The sequence below is a fragment of the Xenopus laevis genome, chromosome 9_10S, assembly GCF_017654675.1.
Source record: "Xenopus laevis strain J_2021 chromosome 9_10S, Xenopus_laevis_v10.1, whole genome shotgun sequence".
In the NCBI taxonomy this organism is placed as follows: domain Eukaryota; kingdom Metazoa; phylum Chordata; class Amphibia; order Anura; family Pipidae; genus Xenopus; species Xenopus laevis.
The window spans coordinates 107,182,575-107,208,464 of NC_054388.1; the positions used below are offsets into that span (position 1 = coordinate 107,182,575).

The 25,890-nt window shown below is 43.5% G+C and overlaps 1 protein-coding gene across 1 annotated transcript; it reads right to left on the bottom strand.

Moving 5' to 3' along the window:
• Nucleotides 1-2,585: 2,585 nt before the first annotated feature.
• rhbdl1.S (rhomboid, veinlet-like 1 S homeolog) lies at nt 2,586-25,396 on the bottom strand. Its single transcript, NM_001092742.1, is given in 8 exon segments — nt 2,586-4,672; nt 5,319-5,379; nt 6,317-6,417; nt 6,530-6,642; nt 11,535-11,683; nt 16,016-16,240; nt 19,811-19,969; nt 25,022-25,396. Coding segments are annotated over 8 exon segments (1,119 nt in total). The 5' UTR covers nt 25,061-25,396; the 3' UTR covers nt 2,586-4,400.
• Between the last annotated feature and the right edge of the window lie 494 nt (nt 25,397-25,890).

Consider the following 25,890-nt stretch of genomic DNA (forward strand, 5'->3'; position numbering starts at 1 on the left):
AGCAGTTGCCTTCCCCCATTTGTATTTTTTGGATAAGTCTTATGAGAAGATGAATGAGTTGGTTGTAACCAAGGCAAAGTAAGAGCCTATATGGGGGATAAGTGGGATATTTCATAGAAGGAATTAATGTGGAAGGGGAGTGGGAGACAGAAGCACAGGGTTTAAAGGGATACTGTCATGGGAAAAAAATTTTTTTTCAAAATGAATCAGTTAATAGTGCTGCTCCAGCAGAATTCTGCACTGAAATCCATTTCTCAAAAGAGCAAACAGATTTTTTTATATTCAATTTTGAAATCTGACACGGGGCTAGACATTTTGTCAATTTCCCAGCTGCCCCATGTCATGTGACTTGTGCCTGCACTTCAGGAGAGTAATGCTTTTTGGCAGGCTGCTGTTTCTCCTTCTCAATGTAACTGAAGGAGTCTCAGTGGGACATGGGTTTTTACGATTGAGTGTTGTTCTTAGATCTACCAGGCAGCTGTTATCTTGTGTTAGGGAGCTGTTATCTGGTTACCTTCCCATTGTTCTTTTGTTTGGCTGCTGGGGGGGAAAAGGGAGGGGAGTGATATCACTCCAACTTGCAGTACAGCAGTAAAGAGTGATTGAAGTTTATCAGAGCACAAGTCACATGACATGGGGCAGCTGGGAAATTGACAAAATGTCTAGCCCCATGTCAGATTTCAAAATTGAATATAAAAAAATCTGTTTGCTCTTTTGAGAAATGGATTTCAGTGCAGAATTCTGCTGGAGCAGCACTATTAACTGATTCATTTTGAAAATTTTTTTTTTTCCCATGACAGTATCCCTTTAAGCTGCCGATGCACAGCAGAGCAATTAATAATATACACACAGATATTGCAAATGAGTCCTAACCTTGATGGAAGATAAGATGTATGATATCATGTCCTTCTCAACTTGCTCTAATCTTTTCCTGCCATGTCACGCCATAATATACTGCATATCTTTCCCTGTACATCACTGGAGGAGTGTCCTACTCAACTGGCCCAATATATCAATTTCCTTATCCGGGAGAATTCCCCTAAGTTTGCTCATAGCCTGTGCAGAGAAATCCCATAAAACTATGGCAGCATAGGTATTCCCTGTACTAAGCACAATTCAGCAGGAACAGTCCCTAAGTTTGCTCATAGTCTGTACAGAGAGATCCCACAAAACTATGGCAGCATAGGTATTCCTCTGTACTAAGCACAATTCTGCAGGAACAGCCCCTAAATTTGCTCATAGTCTGTACAGAGAGATCCCATAAAACTATGGTAGCATAGATATTCCTCTGTACTAAGCACAATTCTGCAGGAACAGTCCCCTATGTTTGCTCATAGTCTGTACAGAGAGATCCCATAACACTATGGTAGCATAGATATTCCTCTGTACTAAGCACAATCCTGCAGGAACAGTCCCCTAAGTTTGCTCATAGTCTGTACAGAGAGATCCCATAAAACTATGGCAGCATAGGTATTCCCCTGTACTAAGCACAATTCAGCAGGAACAGTCCCCTAAGTTTGCTCATAATCTGTACAGAGAGATCCCATAAAACTATGGCAGCATAGGTATTCCCCTGTACTAAGCACAATTCAGCAGGAACAGCCCCTAAGTTTGCTCAAAGTCTGTACAGAGAGATCCCATAAAACTATGGCAGCATAGGTATTCCCCTGTACTAAGCACAATTCTGCAGGAACAGCCCATAAGTTTGCTCATAGTCTGTACAGAGAGATCCCATAAAACTATGGCAGCATAGGTATTCCCCTGTACTAAGCACAATTCTGCAGGAACAGCCCATACGTTTGCTCATAGTCTGTACAGATACTGTAAAAGTATTCCAGCATAAATATTCCCTTGTACTAAACACAGTTCAGCAGCAACAGCTCCCTATATTTGTGTGTAACCTTTGCAGAAAGCATACCATGTATCTGTTTGTGAAGATTCTCATTCATCCAGGTCATGGTATATCAGTAGTAATAAGTCACCTGGACTTGCTGTGTTTTTCTTCGTTCTTGAAGACGTTTCACCATCATCATCTGACTGGCTTTCTTAATTTTAGAATTGTCCAGGCAACAAGTAGTTCCCCTTTAAATTACCCACTCATTTATTGAGACCTTATTGTGACATTCTCTGTCTCCCAAGGACACACTACAGACCAGACAAGCTGTTTGATATGCAGTAAGTATGAAAGGAAACTATTCTGGAGACTCCGTGGTCTCTATTACTTGCCAATGCCCTTGAACCTGTATTTCCATCAGATAAAATAATTGACAATTTGCCTTTGAAAATCTTAGATCCAAGTACTTATCTTGTTGCCTACTGGCTCAGACAGCATATCACCTATAAATAATGTAAAGGGCAAGTATGCCTTTGTACAGCATGTCGATTTTATTAAACAGCTATAGATAGCTCAGCTTCCCTGTACACCCGCTAAACCAACCCGTTAAAAAGATTACCCATGTGGCAACACTGGTGCCAATAAAATAGAAATTTTCTGTTTGTCCTGTGCAAGGTTTTCGGTTGGTTTATGTGTCCTTTATTTCAGATTTATGTTTCAGTCCGGGGGTTTCAAAAATTTCACAAATTTGTTCATTTGCAGTATATATATATATATATATTTTTTTTTTTTTGGGAATATTTTGACAATAAGTCGTAAATGTTTCTATATACTAAAATACCCATTTATTCTTTTTTTAATATATAAAATACAGAATGCGCAATTGGCGGGGCACGTTTAAAACTGATGCCTCACTATGTTCCCTAAATAAAATATTTGCATTCGAAATGTATTTATTTTTTCTTGCATGACCAGCTTTTGGCACAAAAGTAATCAAGGCTCATTTACTAACCCAGGGCTAATTTGCACCCATGCTGTGACCCATAACAACCAATCAGCAATTCTACTACAGGTAGAATAATGGAGATAAACTTATGGGGTAGTGTGTTGGGGCAAATTTGCCTACTGTTAGCAAATGAGCTACACTGAGTTTGAAGGCCAGTGAATGGCTTCCAAATTTGTAATCACTAATCTTGGATCCTGGGTTGGTGCTTTTTTCTTAGCCTGTGGTACTTGTGAGTAAAGAGCCACCATCTTTGCCTGTACTCAGTGTTTCCTTGTGCTGCCCTATTATTATTATTATTATTATTATTATTATTATGCCAACTATACTATACCCTGGGTGTCCTCCCCTAATGCACAAAAAGAAAACACTGCCAATATATACAAAGATGGCGGCACAGCTCTCTGATGACATATACCCTGGGCTCATGCATTTTTAAATAAGAGGAGTGCTAGCATGGGGTCCAAGGTTTACAATTGGATTTACTTGCGGGTCCACAACAAAGTGAACTGGCTTTGTGTTGTTCTTGAAGGTAATGCTGAATGTCATTTTTAGAGATAAAGAGTTCCTGTAGCTATACAAAGAGGCTGGAACCAACGGATGAGCTACACAGCTGGAGGTCCATGGGGTGGATATGGCCACCCAGAATGGTCAAGATTTTGGATGATTTGCTATTTCATTTTATAGGGAATAACTTGCCCACAGCATTGAAAAACTTGGACTGCACCTCCTTTCTGCAATTATTTATATTACACGTCCAATACACTTTTTATTATTATTTTAATCCCTCCCTCCAAGAGGCCCCTCTGGGTTCAGGGTCCAGGGCAAAAAATCCCTCTCTGACCTACTCTAAAATTGACCCTGCATTAGGGGCTTGTTATGAATCCTAAGATTCTATTAACCCTCATCTAATGTCTGTTTCAAGATGGCTGCCAGGTACTTTCTGTCGGAGGTGGGATACATTGGGAGACATCAATCAACATCCTACTGTTTAACACAAGTAGCGAAAGAGTAATTTAGAGGTAAGGGTTTCCAAGGGGAGCCATTCTGGGGTAAAACCATTTATCAGGCCTGAGATTGTTCCTTACATAGGTGAGATCTCATTACGTAGGTGAGACCCCTTTGTCCAGTGAATGATGATGATCAGGAGGTGGGTTCTCATCAGGAAAGTCTCTCTTACTTTTAGGATGTAGTGGTGGTTGTAAAGCCTCCATGAATCTTTGTATGTAATGGAAAAATGATGGATTCAAGGGTATTATTGCTTGATGATAACCCAGCTCCTGAACATCTCAGAGTGCAGGCTATGAAGAGTAATAACAGTAAGAGCTTACAAAATGACCTGGCTACATAGGTACATACATTTAAATTCTGTAGCAAACTGTATCACGTCACCCTGCTTTGTCACATTGTCTGTCCCACACCTGGATCACATTGATGTTGACTAGAAGGTCCAGCATGTGTTGGAGTGATATATCTTAGCTGGTTCCTCAGTTAAGGAAAGGTTTAGGATAAGCAGTCTCCCACATAAGGAGCTTCAGTTGAGGGATGTGCATCGTCCAACGATCAGGGGGGATGTGGTATCTGCACTCCTAGAAGTTCGTAGGCGAAGACATTCCAAAAGATAGCGAAGGCAAAGAAGGTAGCATAACACAGTAAGATGACCCACCAACCGCACTGGTCCTGGAGGTTCTCTTCGTAGCTGCGCAAGATGGTCAAGCCCATGCTGACACCAACAGCCGCCCCAGCAAGGTGAGCCATGAAACTGGGCTGGGGACCGGCTGCAGGTAGCGGAGGGGAGAAACGGAGCCAAACTGCACGACCTACTTCTGAGCTCACTGAAGAGAGAGAAGGGTGTTAAGGGTAAGGAAGCTTGGTCCAATTTTAAGCATTTCATCATCTAGCAGAGATATGGCAAGTATTTGGGTGTGCCATTCAGTAACAATGGCTGGTGGACATTCTTTTGGGACATGTGACCTGAAGAAAGGCCCAAAGGCTGGCATAGAATGGCACATTGTTAGGGACAGCAGGTTGCCCCAATAAAAGCTGAAGAGTATAAGGTAGAAGATATACCATGTGAGTATCTTGCTGAATGACATGAAAACATACAGGTGCCCAATTTGGATGCTCATGTGCCACCCCTCATTAATGGAAAAGGTGCTCCAAAATGTACCCAACACAGGGCATAGTGCAAAGTACAAAAAACATGGCATGTTGCATCTGCATTGTGTTTTGTAAATGACAGTCCAGAGACTCAAGCAATGGACTCGAGTAGATTACTGTTCACACAGTGTGTGCCCATCGGCTTTTTGAAAAGGTTTCGAAAATCTTCAATACATCTCTCCTTCTTAGCTCTGCAAGGAGGCAGCCCAAATGTACTGGCCAATGCAAATGCTCTGTTCTACATTAATCAAGCAGCGCTGTGGTTTAAAAAAAAAAAAGAATTAATACTAACAATTGTGTTATTTGAATAGATATACTTACTACAGACCAGTGCGAGTATCATTCGAAGGACCTTGTATGGACAGCGCATTCCAGCCCAGTTCTGTAGAAGGGCCATAGAAAAAAACAGCAGGGTTACATCACGCTGGGCTATTTTAAAGAGCATATCCATGAACAAAATGAGCAGAAAATGTGAATGGGGTACAGGGTGTTCATGATCAAAAATGGTTTTGTACTTAATGAAAAAAATGTTCCCCTTTAAGGGCAGAGACACACGGTCAGATTCGGGGAGATTAGTCGCCCAGCGACAAATCTCTTCTTCTTCAGGGCGACTAATCTGCCCGAACTGCCGTCCTCTGCCTTCTGGCCGGTTAGAATCGATCACGAGGAAACTTTGGGCGACTTCGGAAATGAAAGCGCTCCAAGTGCTATCTCGCTGGTGATTTAGATTCTAGACGGCAGGAAGGCGGTTCGGTCTCCTGCAGCAGGTCGGGTACCCGCGGGTTACCTGCAAAAAAAGTGGGCACCCTGCGGAATGAGGGGAGGATTTTCAGGTGCGGGTATACCCATGGGTCTGTAGAGTTGCGGGTCTTGGATCGGTTTGCGGTTCTTATCTAAATTTCTTATCTTATGTAATATTGTCTATATTTTACTCCTTTTAAAGTTTTACAAAACTTGTTTCTGTCCCCGCCCACTTTTGAAGATGTCACTTCCGGTTTGCAGCACCATCACTTCCTGTTTGATGGTGGTCGGCGGGTTGGGTCGGGTAGCGGATCAAAGTGGGTAAATTATGCGAGTTGCGTTTCGGGTCGCGGGCTGTGGGTTCGGGTTCCGGGTCTTAGAAATTGGTTCCACTCAGGACTCTAGGTCGGGGAGATTAGTCTCCCAAAGAAGAGGAGATTTGCGACTAATCTCTCCCGAATTTGACTGTGTCTCTGCCCTAAAAGAGACCTGTAGGGTGTGTCTATTTCAGATTAGGCTGACTGTGATTTGATCACATATAAAAGAAAACAATAGCATGATTTTACATTATAACATACCATAACAACATTGGCAAGATGGGCAGAGCACAGGGCATAGACTCCACCTGACCCTCCGACCAGTGGCGCTCTCATATCTGTGACCGACACTGCAAGGGATCCTGGAAATGGAATAGGAAAAAGTGACATACTGTGCATGGGAGTCTGGAAGAGCAGTGAAAGCTCTAGGAGTCCTGGTTTAAGTAAAACAACCAGATGATTTGGGGAACTTACCTGCCAAAACCCCTGCAAGGTACAGGAAGCTAATTCTCAGTATCCCATGAACCATCTCCAAAGGAACTCCGATCATTAACTGCAGCAGAGTGTTAAATCCCAACTGTTCTAGACTGTCAAAAACAGCAAAAAACAGTAAAATCAATGATTGGTCCACTGGATCATATGGTTGCGGCCATTTCTAGGATGTTATTGGTCATGCTTCTCGGGGGATTGTTGTCATGTACAGCTGCATTGCAGCAAAGCCAAAAACTTGATAGTCCATTATTCATAAAGGTTCCATTGCATAGTTGATATTAATGTCCCAGGTTTAAAGGAGAACTAAAAGCCTAACTAAAGAAGTAGACTAGAAATGTTGTACATTTTGTTTTGGGCTTCTGTACCAGCCCAAGGCAACCCCAGCCCTTTGTGTTTCCAAAGATGCCCCAGTAGCTCCCCATCTTCTTTTCTGCTGATTCACTGCACATGCTCTGTGCTGCTGTCACTTACTGAGCTTAGGGAGCCACTCACAATATACAGTACACATAGAATAGAAATGTCACAATATAAGGCTAATTAGTAATTAATACAGATAATTACTACATGGCAGCACAGAAACCAGTGCAATTAGCATCAGAATTGAATAATCAGCAAACCTGTAGCATCAGCTTATCTTACAGCCAGGGAAGCTCATTTTCTGCTGGATAATTAGTGACGACCCCTAAGCTTAGCTTCTCAACAGCCAATCAGAGCCCACTGAGCATGTGAGTGTCACAGACACTTTCCAAGATGGTGACCCCCTGTGACAAGTTTGAAGTCCTGGATCATTGCTGCTATTGACAAGCTGAAACTTTAGCCTCGTGCAATAAGTTCAGTATATAAAATATAGTCTCATTAGTCACTTTAATGTTTAGGATTTTGTTCTCCTTTAAGATTTAACAGCGGGTGTCCTGGGCATATCTGCTCTCTGCACTTTGTGACAGATTTAATGTCTGGCATGAGGGGCAGATGCCAAGTGCATTACTGATGGGTACAAGGCAGCCTTGTCCTTAACAACTGACAACTTGGGCTTCTCCCAAGTTAGTGGACACCTTTGTGCCTCCACACACCAGTCCCTGATGAATACAGTAATGCTGAATGCAGGAAGCTCTGTATTCATGGGAGGAGTGCCCCATATGTGATAAATGAGCTAAATGAAGTCAATAATCCATTGCATATTATTATGTGTAATTAAGTCATCCCTACTTTATCTCTCCGTTAAGAAATCTCTGTAGTTGTCCTTTAATAACTCCAAATACTAAGCAAATGTATTCTTAGAATGAACACCCACCCCTCTCTTGTCAGTCCCACCCACACATGTGAATCCGTTACAATCCCAATTTCCACAATAAATGCTCATTTAACACCATTTCTAAGCTTACGGCAGAGTATTCAGTCCCACTAACTGAGCCGCCGCTTGTGCACGGGGACATTTATTCATGTGGGATCTTTTTAGTATAAAGTATTCATTCATATAAATATGTGCTTTATTCAGTCAACTGGGTGCTCTTCGGGTGGAAGAAATAGGGGATCATTTCATTTGTATGGGATTTGGGGGGTATATTTTTCAGAATGGTAAAAGTGAGTCCATCCTTTCATATATGTGCTTCTAAAAATCCCATAGGAATAAACAGAGTAGAAGTGTAAATGATAGACAGGGGCGAGTTCTATGCTAAATAGATAGAGATCTTTACAAAAAAGTAATCACTTGACCCTACGTCACCGGCCTGCCCCTGCCTGTTTTCCCCAAGCAAAAAAGGTGACAACTCTAGCCGTATTTAGGGTTGCCACCTTTTGGCCCTTCTAACGCTGGGTATGGGGCGGAGCCATGATGTAACGAGGGTGGGGCAGTGACGTGGCATGTCAATCATAGGAAATCCTGCCTGGTTTTCCTAATTTGGCAGTTTTCACTTGGACAGCCAGGGTCGGACTGGGGTGCCCGGGGCCCACCGGGACTGGTGTCCAGGGCCCCCCTCTGACCCCCGCTACCTAGGCGAATCGCCGCTCGGCATAATTGCCCAGGCGGCGCATCGCGCATGCGCAAACGGAGCTAGGCACGCATGCGTAAATGGCGCTAGACGCGCATGCGTAAAAGGCGCGCATGCGCAAACGGCGCTGCGATCCGCCGAAATTTTGTTTATTTTTTTTAAAAAAAACTGTTTGGGAGAGGGGGTCTGGCCCGGCGGGGGCCCACTAGGGTCGGGGCCCACCGGGTATTTTCCCGGTATCCCGCCGGGCCAGTCCGACACTGTGGACAGCCCTTCAAAAAACCAGGGCGTCCGGGTCAAAACAGGACCATGGCGCACACAATATCCCCCCTCAGCTCTTGTGTATTACTCCTTTCCCTTTAGAGTGTAAGCTCTTTTGCATAGAGCCTTCCTCATCTTTTGTACCGGTATTGATTGTGATGTATGTAACTCCATATGTTCTATGTATAGAATTCATGTGATTTAGTTGTAAAATCACATTTACTTTACAGCTCTACGCAATATGTTGGCGCTATATAAATACATGTTAATAATAAATAGACAGACACTATTTATTGCCCCTGATTGGGTCTCATTGTACTTGAAGTGCCAGGGCCTATTTTGAATCTCAGTCCAGATCTGCCCATAACCATGTGGACAAGGGACAAGAGGGGGCACAACTGGACGGATCAGGGGCATTACAGTTGGTTGAGTTGTTACATTGCAGAAGCAGGGAATCTAGAAGCCAAAATGTATTCCTGTGTAGTTGTCACTATCAGGCTCATATTTACTCACATTATAGTAAACAAAGTGACATCCAATCTCAGACTGAATTCTATAATGTTACAATTGTAGGCACCAAGCTGCACACGCCGCTGCTATTTACATTCTACACAGGAGGTGTTACCATTGGAGATGGAGAATTAGAACTAAAAAGGCCTCACGTAGTTCCACTGGGGTTACTATAGCAACAGCCTGTAGGCCTTGAGATCCATGTAAGGAACGAGCTGAACGAGGTGAGAGCAGTGCTGAGGCAATGGGAGCAGTGACATGTAGTGACGCTGTGTGAGGGACACGTGGGAAAGGAATAGCAGTGACATGACTGGGCAGGAGGTGTAGCAATATTACACATGCAATACAAACAAGCTCCATATTAAATGTAATATGAATATTCATTACCACAGTAAAAGGTCAGGGGTTAGTTTACTCAGGCCTAGTGATCCACAGCAGCAACCTGACTGGCCAAGTAACACGCCAATCATTTACTTGGCCAATGAGGTCGCTAAAAGGCAGAGTTAGTGGGATTTAGTGTTGCCAGGTTGGTGGTTTTCCAGCCAAATTGACCTACTTTTTGGGCCTTTGGCTGGTTTGTACTTTGGAAACCAGCCAAAGTCTTTTTTCTTCCCCTAATGTGCCAAGCCTGTGTCTCCCAATGCAAGTTGGTTAATGTCGTTTTTGTTTAACAGTTTGCCAACTGCCAAGTTTAAAGGGGAACTATCTTGAAAATGAAAGTGTAATATAAGCTTCCGCTTACTGAAATAAGAATTTTTCTAAATATAATCAACTAAAAATTATGTTGTTACGTTGCTGAGATCAAGTTCATCTTCACTTTTCCTCTCTCAGCATCTGTTTCTCTTCATTCTCTCTTCATGCAGCAGTTGGGTGTCAGATATTCATTGACAGTTACATCCAATATATCTTATAGGGGGGCTCCTTTTGCCTAGAAGATGTATTAGAGCTCACTCTATTAAACTCACCAGACATCATGTCTCTCTACATGCAGGATTTGTACAAAAGGCAGTTATTTTGTTTGTACTGGAATCAGTTATTTGAGTGAGCTCTAATACATCTGCTAGGAAAGGAGCCCCCCTATAAGATATATTGGATCTAACTGTCTGATGAATATCTGACACCCAACTGCTGCATGAAGAGAGAATGAAGAGAAACAGATGCTGAGAGAGGGATAGTGAAGATAAACTTGATTATTTCAGAAACAGTGCAGAATATTTAATTGATTGTATTTAGAAAGTTTCTTATTTCAGTATGATGGAGCTTATATTAAATTTTCATTTTTGCGATAGTTCCCCTTCAAAGACTATAATACCCAGCATGCAATGGGACTGACTTGTGTAGAAGTCAGGTGTTACCAGATTTTGGGCTCTGTACCCGAGTCTCCTGTCCCTCTTAAGCATTCTCGTATTTTCCAGTGACTTTCCTCAATTTCAGACAATTTGGGGTAAAAATCTTTTGGCCACCAAAATGTCTATAAGTTGACATGTTTTACCAATATTTATTAAATTGTATATGTATTAAGGCCTTATAGGGCCCCCTCAGTGGCGGAACTACTAGGGGAGCAGGGGGGTGCGAGCGGGCCAGGGCCCGCAACCCCTCAGGGCCCCCCGGCAGCGCTGCACGCCACTGAAATCACCCTGGCAGGGGGGGCGGGGCCCGGCTGCGCGTCATGCACCAGGGCCCGCCCCCCTCTAGGAACGCTGCTGGGCCCCCTTTATAGTTACACTTCTGGTTAGGGGCAAATCTGACCTATTTTGCTTCATGGAAAAATTTAACAATAGTGAAAATTTGAAAAAGGGGTATTTTCATATATTTATTTTTTTAGACTTTTTTTCACAGCACATATTGTGCTATTTGTGGGCTACTTTTGAAGTGCCTCTCAGCTAGTTTTGAGCTGGTTTTGTAGCTGACTTTGTCTGGTTTTGAAAATTAGACCTGGCAACTCTGATGTGTCTGTCACACTTGCTCTTTAACATCCCCCTTCTCTGCCCTTCTTCATCTCCGCTCCGTGTAGGGTGTAGAATTTTAGATTGATGGTCCCATGTCACGTGTAGCTAGTGTCTATGAGTGGCTGCGTATCAGCTGTACTGTATGGCAGCACCGTGGTCAGGGTAGATGAGGAAACCTATTATCATTATTTTATGATCAAGGCCGTTGAGCCCAAGTCATTCAGTTCCTCCCAGGAAATAAACAGAATAAGCAGAACCCCTTGTGATGCCCAGCCTTACCCAACATGCATGAACATATAGGTGAGGAAGCGCCAAGCTCTGGCGCGGTGCCCGGGGTGGTATACAAGGGGGCTCTTCATATATTCAGGGTGGTACGTCTGTAAGACCCACTTGTTCAGTTTGATCCCATAACAGAGGAAAACAATGATCTAGAAAGAAGGAGACACCAGTAAGCTGAGGGGATCTAAGGTAAGTGATCATATAGACAGGTGGGTTCATTGGCAACCCCCTGTGAATTCCACTTTACTTGTCCTTTCAAGTTTTCCAGATCTCAGCAGCTTTTACACTGCTAATATAATGAGTCTGAAACAACAGCACCACCTTCTGTTAAACTTAAAGGAGAAGGAAACCCAGTCGGCGCAAAAACCCTCCCTCCTCCCCTGTGTTGCTTCCCCTCCCTCCTCCCCCCTGGCCTATCTGTCTCGCTGGGCAAATGCCCCTAACTTGTTACTTACCCTTCTGCGCAGGTCCAGTCTACGGAGTTCACAGACGCCATCTTCTTCCAAGCGATCTTCTTCCTGCTTAGAACGGCATTTTGGCGCATGCGCAGTAGGAGCATTTCGCCGGTACAGATCTACTGCGCATGCGCCAAAATGCCGTTCAAAGCAGGAAGAAGATCGCTTGGAAGAAGATGGCGTCGGTGAACTCCGTAGACTGGACCTGCGCAGAGGGGTAAGTAACAAGTTAGGGGCATTTGCCCAGCGAGACAGGTAGGCCAGGGGGGAGGAGGGAGGGGGGGCAACACAGGGGAGGGGGGAGGGTTTTTGCGCCGACTGGGTTTCCTTCTCCTTTAGGGCTATTCCACACGGGGAGATAGCCTTGCGTTTGCGGTCGCGGCGACAAAGCGCCGCGCCAGTCGCCGCGACCGGCGCAGGCGACAGTTTTGTATGGGCGCCTATGTAAAAACGCCTGTGCTAACCACACGAGGCGATGCGCTTTTCAACAGTCGCCTGAAAATGCCTCGCCAGGCTTTTTCAGGCGACTGTTGAAAAGCGCATCGCCTCGTGTGGTTAGCACAGGCGTTTTTACATAGGCGCCCATACAAAACTGTCGCCTGCGCCGGTCGCGGCGACTGGCGCGGCGCTTTGTCGCCGCGACCGCAAACGCAGGGCTATCTCCCCGTGTGGACTAGCCCTTAAGCTGAGAGTGTTTCTTTGGTCGGTTCTACACGAGATCAATATCACAAGACTTTCCTCTTCTCACTAATTTCATTTTCTGATGACTGTGTCCTGTTGTCCGAAACTGAGCAGCGGGCGGTGCTGTTGTGTCAACATATATTAAATGAAATTGCAAATAATAATACATATGGTAAAACTGCTTAGAAGTGCTCTGCGCATGTTGATACTTAATCGTTTCAAAGGGTTTGCAATTCCTGCCAGAAGAGACAGCAGGAGAACACAGTTTAATCTATACGAAGAAAATTCCTTCCATGCTTATAAGGTGGATATACTGTACATAGGAGCTGCCCTGCTACATTTCCTATGGACAGAAACTGAAATGCACAAGCCTCTTTGAGCAACAATATGGCCGCACCCAGTCCCATGTGTTATTGCAGCATGTTCCATGCACACAGTGTCCTACAGCTTAATTTCTACATCTAAAACCTATTTTGTATAGTTTCTACACTATATTGTACCCCTATTGCTGCTATTAATGTTACCGTTAATATTCAGAACTTCCTACCTGTGGACTGAACCCAGCCTCTGTTCTGTTAGGTGGTGCACCACTGTGGTTTAATTTAAAGGGATTCTCCCATGATTTTTATGATGTAGTTTTTATTTCTAAATGACACTGTTTACACTGCAAATAATTTACTCTACAATATAAAATGTCATTCCTGAACCAGCAAGTGTATTTAGTTGTAATATTGGTGTGTAGGTGCATCTCAGGTCATTTTGCCTGGTCATGTGCTTTCAGAAAAAGCCAGCACTTTAGGATGGAACTGCTTTCTGGCAGGCTCTTGTTTCTCCTACTCAATGTAACTGAATGTGTCTCAGTGGGACCTGGATTTTACTATTGAGTGTTTTTCTTAGATCTACCAGGCAGCTGTTATCTTGTGTTAGGGAGCTGCTATCCGGTTACCTTCCCATTGTTCAGTTGTTAGGCTGCTGGGGGAGGGTGATTTCACTCCAACTTGCAGTACAGCAAAGAGTGACTGAAATTTATCAGAGCACAAGTCACATGATGTGGGGCAGCTGGGAAACTGACAATATGTCTAGCCCCATGTCAGATTTCAAAATTAAATATAAAAAAAATCTGTTTGGTCTTTTGAGAAATGGATTTCAGTGCAGAATTCTGCTGGAGCAGCACTATTAACTGATGTGTTTTGAAAAAAAAAACATTTTTTCCCATGACAGTATCCCTTTAAAGGAGCCGGCCCTCCCCTCCTGTAGAAGAATCCAGTGCCCTGCGTATATAATGATTCCCATTTACCATATAATCGTCTCACTCTGTACATTGGCTCCGTGTGATTTTGGAGCTGACGTGCCTTTTGGCTGATTCCCCCCACTGGGAATCTTTTGAGTGGAATTCTGCCAACTGTGAGCCTTGCCTGGAATCAATAAATCTGATGGCGGATTTGAGCTGGAGTAGCCCAGGGACTAGCGTTCATTCTGGTTAAGCAGCTACTCATTTCTGGACATTAAAATCTCACTTTGCTGCAGGATCAGGATCGCTTGCTATTTCTAGAAAACTCTGCAGGCTGCCATCTCAGCAGTTTCTCTAGTGAGAGGAGATCTATCGCCTGACTGGTGGAAAGGCCTCATTTCACGCCACAAACTGGAATTTTCACAGAGACAAGTGTTGCTGGCTACTGACACACCAAGTATTTAGGAAAATAAGGGCATACAGGCACAAAATAGAAAGGAAAGGGGCAGACAAGGTAAGAGAGTGAGAGGGATGAAATAGCGGCACATAATAGGGGCACACAGGGTAAGAGAGAGAGGGATGAAATAGGAGAGTGGACTGGGCCAATTAGTTTGGGGCAGGCTGGGCCGATTCAGCTTGGGAGCAGGCTTGGTTGGATTGGGGGCAGGCAGAGCCTATCAAGGTTGGAGGAAAGCTGGGCCTATCAGAGTTGGGGGCAGGCTAGACCTATGGAGTTGGGGGATAGGCTGGCTTATCAGAGTTGGGGGTGGGCTGGACCTATGGATTTGGGGATGGGCTGAACTCTCAAAGTTGGGGGCAGGCCAGGCAGCATCATGTGCTGAGGGAAATATTATCTGTGCTGCCCTGTGGTCCGGGGCCCCCAGAGGTGCGGGGCCCTATTGGGCCCAATGGTCCAATAGGCCTAAGGCCGGCCCTGCATCTAAGTAGGGCAGCCAGCTAAGTAGTACTCATCCAGCTAAGAAATACTCACCTAGCTAAATAGAGAAGACAGATTAGGAAGTACTCACCAAGCTAAATAGTGTTCACTCAAATAAGAAGTACCCACCCAGCTAAGTAGTACTCAACCAGCCAAATAGTACCCACCCAGCCAAGTAGTACCCACCCAGCTAAGTAGTACTCAACCAGCCAAATAGTACCCACCCAGCCAAGTAGTACCCACCCAGCTAAATAGTACTCAACCAGCCAAGTATTACCCACCCAGCTTAGTAGTACCCACCAAGCTAAATAGTACTCACCCAGCTAAATAGGGAGGCCAGTTTAGGAAGTACTCACCAAGCTAAGTAGTGTTCACTCAAATAAGAAGTACCCACTCAGCTAAGTAGTACTACCCCAGCCAAGAAGTACTAACCCAGTCAAGTAGGGTAACCAGCTAAGCAGTACTCACCCAGTTAAGAAATACTCACTCAGCTAAATAGGGAGGAAAATTTAGGAAGTACTAAACAAGCTAACTAGTGTTCACTCAAATAATAAGTACCACCCAGCTAAGTAGTACTCACCCAGCCAAGTAGTAGTCACTCAACCAAGTAGGGCAACCAGCTAAACACTAGTTACACAACATCCAGTTAAGAAGTACTCACTCAGCGAAATAGGGAGGCCAGTTTAGGAAGTACTAACCAAGCTAAGTAGTGTTCAGTCGAATAAGAAGTACCCACTCAGCCAAGTAGTACTCACCCAGCCAAGTAGGGCAACCAGCTAAGCAGTGCTCACCCAGTTAAGAAATACTCATCAAGCTAAGTAGTGTTCACTCAAATCAGAAGTACCCACCCAGCTAAGTAGTACTAACACAACTATGTGGTACTCACCCAGCTATCTAGAATGGGGCCTCATGATTTCCGGTGATTGCCCTAACATGTTGTCAGGGGGTTAAAGCATGATTAGAGCTGTAGCACAGCAACACCAGATATATGTTCTTGAAGTCCTCCATATAGTATAGAACATAGTGACATTCAGGGGTGAGTTATGTGTTTGGGGACAGGGCTATTTGTCACGAGTCAAAGCACCAAATCCAGAAAGTACTAGTTGTACAATAAAACACTGGTATAATATTGACAAATTTATATTTTATAGGTTAGTTCTTGCCCATCATCCCTTACCTGCGTTAAAGTGACAACTGCCATGAAGATAGGTGGTGGGCATGGCCGGTGTTGGTAGAAGTACCAGCGTCTCTCCATCTCACCCGGCAAAATTTCATAGGCCACATAACGTACAAATCTTTTGTAGATGCCGAGCCCGTCCTGATCAAGTAGAACATCTCTTGGTAGGGCGCGTTGACCACTACTGATGGCCCTTCTGAAACTACTGGACCTTTTGCTGCTGATCTATAGGAGGGGCAAGCAAAATTACTTTCGTTGGACATGAACTGCCTATGGAGATCTCTTTACTGCACGGCTGGTATATTTAGAAGATGGACATCCTATATTCTCAAATAACAGCTGCCAGTTGGCCACAATAAAGTAGATGGAAAGAAGAAGCCTGAGAGGCTGAGAGGACTGTGGCCACCAAAACACATTGTGTGCTCTAAGAAATGGTGGTTCTGAAGTTTGAATTGGACAGGAACGTGGAGGCAGAGTTGAATGAAGAACAGTTGGAAAAGTGGAATGTGGTGGGTCATGTTTCCTGCTATCAGAATATATTGTATCCAAAAAAAGAGACCAGTGTCTACTAAAGTTTTTTCACTATATACTATTAGAGTTAGTCTTCTATTTGCCTATATTATGCCAAATTGGCAGCAAATTTGTATTTACAAAACCAGACTGAGAAGAGCAGGCTTGAATGGAAGAGTCTTCATCTTTCTTATCAGCGGATCCTTGTCCAATGTAGTTGGACGAAGACCCCAATCATTACATGGGTAAGGCCCTCAAACTGAATTGCAAGTAATTCCTACTTGTCGAACCAAAATGTATTCTTATAGTTCGATTTATTTATCACATTTATTAGATCCAGATACGTAGAGGTATATAAAGCTCTAGCCGCACAAAGGTTTTGAATCATTTTAGCAGCAATCATTCTCCGTACCTCTTTTACTCCACGGCTCTAGGGATTTGCGTTTTTTTAGATAGCTCTTCTACAGATTAGTTAAAATACTGAGACCGCAGTCCTTAGAGTCCTGCCTTTCTCTCCGTGTGGTGTCCCAGGGCATTAGACAGAAAAAAGCCTTATTTAGGAGATTTTAGGACAACTTCACCTCTCATCTAATTTCCTTTTCCATTCTTTTTATTCATGAATTGCTGAGATATATAGGATCCTCTTTTTATTATAATATCACATTTTCAATGAATTTTTGATATTTAGTAGCACTAGCACTTTAACCGATTAATTGATAATCAATGAATTCTTAAATTAATTGAAGTTATAGAAGCACTTTTTTGAATGAACTATAACTGATGTTTTAAACTAATTCTGGTAAAATGAATTGGTGGTGTGTAGGTATAGAATTAATTCAATGGCACGTGAAGCACTAAGCACTTTTTCTAACTGTTGCACCTTAAGGGTAATTTCATTAGTCAATTAATTCTACAACATATTTTTAACGATACTGTGGGGTTACTACTTTTCTTTCAATTTAATTAAATATTTTCATTGTCATAATGGATCTCTGCTGCTCTGCATCTTCTTCTTCCCCAGCAGATCAAACAAACAAATCAACTTAGAGGCAAGTTTGTCAAACAACAGATTTTTGATCAGTTTGACCAACCGAGTGGTGAATCAAATCAAACTGATTTCATTGTTTTACCCTTAACTGAATGACATGGGAACATGCTGAGTGAGGACTGTCTTCAACCCTCTATATGGATTGGACAAGTCCCAGTCAGATGCTTTGGCCTCATGCACAAGCTAACAAGCCATCAACTCAACTCATCTAAGAGTGGCATTTTGGAGGTGTAACCACTCTTTTCACAACTAGAGATGTCGCGAACTGTTCGCCGGCGAACTTGTTCGCGCGAACATCGGGTGTTCGCGCTCGCCGGAAGTTCGCGAACGTCGCGCGCCGTTCGCCATTTTGGGTTCGCCATTGTTGGCGCTTTTTTTTGCCCTCTCACCCCAGACCAGCAGGTACATGGCAGCCAATCAGGAAGCTCTCCCCTGGACCACTCCCCTTCCCTATAAAAACCGAAGCCCTGCAGCGTTTTTTCACTCTGCCTGTGTGTGCTGAAGAGATAGTGTAGGGAGAGAGCTGCTGCCTGTTAGTGATTTCAGGGACAGTTGAAAGTTTGCTGGCTAGTAATCGTTTTGATACTGCTCTGTTATTGGAGGGACAGAAGTCTGCAGGGGTTTGAGGGACATTTAAGCTTAGGTAGCTTTGCTGGCTAGTAATCTACCTTCTACTGCAGTGCTCTGTATGTAGCTGCAGTGGGCAGCTGTCCTGCTTCTGATCTCATCTGCTGACTGCTGCAATAACAGTAGTCCTTGTAAGGACTGCTTTTATTTATTTTTTTGTTGTTTTACTACTACTACTACTACTACTACTATAAGAGCCCAGTGCTATTAGTCTAGCAGTGTTGGGGAGTGGGACTGGTGTGCTAATCTGCTGCTCCTAGTAGTTCAGCAGCACCAACTTTAATTTTTTTTTTTAATATTCATTTTTTTTTATTTTACTTTTTTTTATTTTACTACCGCTGTAGTAGTGTATAAGTTGACCTTTTAGGCATTATTTGCCCTGTAGGCATTATTTGCACACTGTTTTCTTCAACCCGCCATCTAGCTGTGTGACCTTGTTCACATTCTGTCTAAATATCCATAATATTACCGTCTCCAGAAAAAACACCGGAGTGACTTTTTTCAAGCAGCATTCATATATTTTACGTAATCCGTATCCACCGCTGTAGTAGTGTATACGTTGACCTTGTAGGCATTGTTTGCCCAGTTTTTTTGGCCGCAGCCACTGAAGCACAGAGGCCAGAAAAAATATGCCATATAAATGCTGAAAATAGTCATTTTTTGCCATACGTTGACTCAACGTATATGGCAAAAAATGACTATTTTCAGCATTTATATGGCATATTTTTTCTGGCAACTGTGCTTCAGTGGCTGCGACCAAAAAAACTGGGCAAACAATGTCTACAAGGTCAACGTATGGCGAAAAATGACTATTTTCAGCATTTATATGGCATATTTTTTCTGGCAACTGTGCTTCAGTGGCTGCAACCAAAAAAACTGGGCAAACAATGTCTACAAGGTCAACGTATGGCGAAAAATGACTATTTTCAGCATTTATATGGCATATTTTTTCTGGCAACTGTGCTTCAGTGGCTGCGTCCAAAAAAACTGGGCAAACAATGCCTACAAGGTCAACGTATGGCAGTTGTTTAAAGAGAACAGTAGATTACTAGCCAGCAAAGCTACCTAAGCTAAAATGTCCCTCAAATCCCTGCAGACTTCTGTCCCTCCAATACAGAGCAGTATCAAGCAGATTACTAGCCAGCAAACTTACTATCATCTGTCCCTGAAATCACTAACAGCTCTCCCCCTACACTATCTCTTCCAAGCACACACAGGCAGATTTTTCAGATACATTTTTGCCCTTGATCCCCCTCTGGCATGCCACTGTCCAGGTCGTTGCACCCTTTAAACAACTTTAAAATCATTTTTCTGGCCAGAAATTTTTTTTTTAGATGTTAAAGTTCGCCTTCCCATTGAAGTCTATGGGGTTCGCGAACCGTTCGCGAACCGCTCGCGTTTTTGCGCAAGTTCGCGAATATGTTCGCGAACTTTTTTTCCGACGTTCGCTACATCCCTATTCACAACTTTCTGGATTGCAAGCTTTCCATTACAAGCAGGTTCCACTCAGAATAAAGGTAGTTTTATCCAAGATGTCAGTGTTTTGGGGCTCCCTGTACTGAGCAGCATATACTTATCATCTGTGTGTAGCCTGGGTTGCTTCTACTCACCAGGTCCACCAGCTGAGAGTAGCAGATTTGTCCATCCTCGTTGCCCTGAGAAAGGGCAAATAACATTTCCAACTTGGTGGGGTCCAGGGGCAGCTCATGATCGTTGACCAGGGCAGCAAATGTTTTTGCGCACACAAAACCTGTATGCTCTGGGTCAAGCTTCAGAGGGAGAAGACAGACGTTACTCTACATGGGAATATTACATATTACACCAAAACCAAATGCAATACTGAGTGTCCTGTAGTAAAAAGTGGCTTCACTCCTGCAGTACAGACAGGCATCACTTCTAGAAGGCCAAAACAACTATAGAATGGCTTTAGATTTCTTTCTACCAAAAAACTGTGATAAGCATCATTGTGTAATATATGAGTTTCCTTACCTTGTGCCTTTATATGGTCACAGAACCCCATAGTGACTTCAAATATCCTTATAATTTACAGTAGGGGGTACATTATCTCTTATAATACATGAGTGATACTCAGAGTTCCCTGTATAACTCAGCCTGCAGCCTTGTGTCTTTATATGGTCACAGAACAACCCCTCAGTGACTTCTAATATCCTTATCATTTACAGTAGGGGGTACATTATCCCTTATAATACATGAGTGATACTCAGAGTTCCCTGTATAGCTCAGCCTGTAGCCTTGTGCCTTTATATGGTCACAGAACAATCCCTCAGTGACTTCTAATATCCTTATCATTTACAGTAGGGGGTACATTATCCCTTATAATACATGAGTGATACTCAGAGTTCTCTGTATAACTCAGCCTGCAGCCTTGTGCCTTTATATGGTCACAGAACAACCCCTCAGTGACTTCTAATATCCTTATCATTTACAGTAGGGGGTACATTATCCCTTATAATACATGAGTGATACTCAGAGTTCTCTGTATAACTCAGCCTGTAGCCTTGTGCCTTTATATGGTCACAGAACAACCCCTCAGTGACTTCTAATATCCTTATCATTTACAGTAGGGGGTACATTATCCCTTATAATACATGAGTGATACTCAGAGTTCTCTGTATAACTCAGCCTGTAGCCTTGTGCCTTTATATGGTCACAGAACAACCCCTCAGTGACTTCTAATATCCTTATCATTTACAGTAGGGGGTACATTATCCCTTATAATACATGAGTGATACTCAGAGTTCTCTGTATAACTCAGCCTGTAGCCTTGTGCCTTTATATGGTCACAGAACAACCCCTCAGTGACTTCTAATATCCTTATCATTTACAGTAGGGGGTACATTATCCCTTATAATACATGAGTGATACTCAGAGTTCCCTGTATAACTCAGCCTGCAGCCTTGTGCCTTTATATGGTCACAGAACAACCCCTCAGTGACTTCTAATATCCTTATCATTTACAGTAGGGGGTACATTATCCCTTATAATACATGAGTGATACTCAGAGTTCCCTGTATAACTCAGTCTGTAGCCTTGTGCCTTTATATGGTCACAGAACAACCCCTCAGTGACTTCTAATATCCTTATCATTTACAGCAGGGGGCAATGTTCCCTCTAAGCTGTGCGATCGTGTGTGCGCACACAAATTATGAGGCCAGTGCATTCAGCAAATTGTGGTTGAATCTTGTATGAAAACACAAAATTGTGCATTTATTCTGACCTGCGCACACAGTTTGTAAAAATGCACACGCACGTTTAAAATGTGTAGGGAAGCACCGAATCCACTATTTTGGATTCGGCCGAACCCCCGAATCCTTTGTGAAAGATTCGGCCGAATACTGAACCGAATCCAATTCCTAATTTGCATATGCAAATTATGGGTGGGAAAGGGAAAATATTTTTTACTTCCTTGGATTGTCACGTGATTCTCCTCCCGCCCCTAATTTGCATATTCAAATTAGGATTCGGTTCGGCCGGGCAGAAGGATTCAGCCGATTCTGAATCCTGCTAAAAAAGGGTAAATCCCGAACCGAATCCTGGATTCGGTGCATCCCTAAAAATGTGCACACAAATTTTTTTTTTTTTGGCGCAGATAGTCAAGAAGGAATTAGAGGGAACATTGGTAGTGGGTACATTACCCCTTATAATACATGAGTGATACTCAGAGTTCCCTGTATAACTCAGCCTGCAGCCTTGTGTCTTTATATGGTCACAGAACAACCCCTCAGTGACTTCTAATATCCTTATCATTTACAGTAGGGGCTACATTATCTCTTATAATACATGAGTGATACTCGGAGTTCCCTGTATAACTCAGCCTGCAGCCTTGTGCCTTTATATGGTCACAGAACAACCCCTCAGTGACTTCTAATATCCTTATCATTTACAGTAGGGGGTACATTATCCCTTATAATACATGAGTAATACTCAAGAGTTCCCTGTATAACTCAGCCTGCAGCCTTGTGCCTTTATATGGTCACAGAACCCCTCAGTGACTTCTAATATCCTTATCATTTACAGTAGGGGATACATTATCCCTTATAATACATGAGTGATACTCAGAGTTCCCTGTATAACTCAGCCTGCAGCCTTGTGCCTTTATATGGTCACAGAACAACCCCTCAGTGACTTCTAATATCCTTATCATTTACAGTAGGGGGTATATTATCCCTTATAATACATGAGTGATACTCAGAGTTCCCTGTATAACTCAGCCTGCAGCCTTGTGCCTTTATATGGTCACAGAACAACCCCTCAGTGACTTCTAATATCCTTATCATTTACAGTAGGGGCTACATTATCTCTTATAATACATGAGTGATACTCGGAGTTCCCTGTATAACTCAGCCTGCAGCCTTGTGCCTTTATATGGTCACAGAACAACCCCTCAGTGACTTCTAATATCCTTATCATTTACAGTAGGGGGTACATTATCCCTTATAATACATGAGTAATACTCAAGAGTTCCCTGTATAACTCAGCCTGCAGCCTTGTGCCTTTATATGGTCACAGAACAACCCCTCAGTGACTTCTAATATCCTTATCATTTACAGTAGGGGGTACATTATCCCTTATAATACATGAGTGATACTCAGAGTTCCCTGTATAACTCAGCCTGCAGCCTTGTGCCTTTATATGGTCACAGAACAACCCCTCAGTGACTTCTAATATCCTTATCATTTACAGTAGGGGCTACATTATCTCTTATAATACATGAGTGATACTCGGAGTTCCCTGTATAACTCAGCCTGCAGCCTTGTGCCTTTATATGGTCACAGAACAACCCCTCAGTGACTTCTAATATCCTTATCATTTACAGTAGGGGGTACATTATCCCTTATAATACATGAGTAATACTCAAGAGTTCCCTGTATAACTCAGCCTGCAGCCTTGTGCCTTTATATGGTCACAGAACCCCTCAGTGACTTCTAATATCCTTATCATTTACAGTAGGGGGTACATTATCCCTTATAATACATGAGTGATACTCAGAGTTCCCTGTATAACTCAGCCTGCAGCCTTGTGTCTTTATATGGTCACAGAACAACCCCTCAGTGACTTCTAATATCCTTATCATTTACAGTAGGGGGTACATTATCCCTTATAATACATGAGTGATACTCAGAGTTCCCTGTATAACTCAGCCTGCAGCCTTGTGTCTTTATATGGTCACAGAACAACCCCTCAGTGACTTCTAATATCCTTATCATTTACAGTAGGGGGTACATTATCCCTTATAATACATGAGTGATAAATGCAGTGCTGGCAGAGCAAAATAAATAGATTTGGCTTTTTGTATTTGTATTTTGGATAGTTTGTGCTTCAGAGTGAGGGACAGAATATATACACTTTGCAATTTAATCGCTTCAGTTACTTCTCTCATATTCCCTTATTGCTTTAAATACATGGTAACACCCTTTCCTCTTCTTATTTCTTTTAAATATGCTTTCTCTCTGACACCCACTCATCTTCTTTCACCTTTTTCGCTATTTTATATATATACTGTAAAATAATTGGCTATATAATATATAAAAAAGTTTCCATTCTTCCCTAGCTTGATCCTTTTAACATTACCACCCACCATATTTCATTCTCAGACTTACTATGTATTTTATTCTTGTACAGTGGCCCCCTATCCTTAATTCTTCCTCTTTACAACAATCATTGCACCTTCTCTGTTACACTCTCCTCTACCAGCTATTATCCCCACTGTTACTATAGGCACCATCTCTCCCTACTATACCTGCTATCCCAGAGTCACACTCCCTTCCCAGAGACTATTATCCCACTGTTACTATAGGCACCATCTCTCCCTACTATACCTGCTATCCCACAGTCACACTCCCTTCCCAGAGACTATTATCCACTGTTACTATAGGCACCATCTCTCCCTACTATACCTGCTATCCCACAGTCACACTCCCTTCCCAGAGACTATTATCCACTGTTACTATAGACACCATCTCTCCCTACTATACCTGCTATCCCACAGTCACACTCCCTTCCCAGAGACTATTATCCACTGTTACTATAGGCACCATCTCTCCCTACTATACCTGCTATCCCACAGTCACACTCCCTTCCCAGAGACTATTATCCACTGTTACTATAGACACCATCTCTCCCTACTATACCTGCTATCCCACAGTCACACTCCCTTCCCAGAGACTATTATCCCACTGTTACTATAGGCACCATCTCTCCCTACTATACCTGCTATCCCACAGCCACACTCCCTTCCCAGAGACTATTATCCACTGTTACTATAGGCACCATCTCTCCCTACTATACCTGCTATCCCACAGTCACACTCCCTTCCCAGAGACTATTATCCACTGTTACTATAGACACCATCTCTCCCTACTATACCTGCTATCCCACAGTCACACTCCCTTCCCAGAGACTATTATCCCACTGTTACTATAGGCACCATCTCTCCCTACTATACCTGCTATCCCACAGCCACACTCCCTTCCCAGAGACTATTATCCACTGTTACTATAGGCACCATCTCTCCCTACTATACCTGTTATCCCACAGTCACACTCCCTTCCCAGAGACTATTATCCACTGTTACTTTAGGCACCATCTCTCCCTACTATACCTGCTATCCCACAGTCACACTCCCTTCCCAGAGACTATTATCCACTGTTACTATAGGCACCATCTCTCCCTACTATACCTGCTATCCCACAGCAACACTGAATATCTTAATTTAATGATGGGTATAATTTTTCCCAAAACACTCTATTTCCCCAATCCTTCATTTCTCTGCCTCCCCTCCCCCCTTTGAGTCCTCTCACCTGCCCCTGGATCAGTCGCAGCATAGAACTCCTGTCCATATACCTACAGTCGGGACTTGTATGAAGGCTGCAGCAAGAATAAGAGATTGGGGGTGTTCCCTGTAGCTGCAGGCAATCCCATGCACACTGCCAGCCTACCCCACTGTGCCAGGTAGAGGGGGCATATTAGGGCGGTTGAAGGGAAAACAAAGAAGGTAGGGCTGAGAGGTGGTACCAGAGGCTGCTGGATATGCAGGTGATGGCAGGGTGGTCACAGGCAGAATCTGGGATGGAGAGAAAATCGTGATGGTCTGGAGAAAGGAAAATGTACTTGAACAGGAAATAGAGAACAGGGGGTGCAAGGGACTGGTAGGTAGAGGGGGTGCAGGAGGTGCAGGGGACTGGCAGGTAGAGGAGGTGCAGGAGGTGCAGGGGACTGGCAGGTAGAGGAGGTGCAGTGCAGGAGGTGCAGGGGACTGGCAGGTAGAATAGATAGAGCACAGGGGAGCAGGGTTGGGGAGGGTCAGGAGATGAGCACAGGAGATGAAGGTACAGTAGAAAGAGCACAGGGGGACAGGGGTAAAGAAGTGTATGACTTAAGGGTGACAAGGAATGCAACAGGAGATAGATGATGATGGAGCTCAGAGGTAAAATAGGGAGATGAGGAATGGGTCAGGCAATTAGGGGAAGCAAGTGATGGAGAGGGGAAGGGGATTTGGGTGGGACAGGAGATGAAGGGAAACAGGTGATTATGGAAGGGCAATAGGGGGGCAGCTAATATAGCACAGCTGTCAGAAAATAAAGGGGGCAATAGAAGAAGAAGAAGAGGAGGAGGGTGGTCTGTCAGATTATGAAGCAGAGGGGTCAGAAAACTACAAGACAGACCGTGG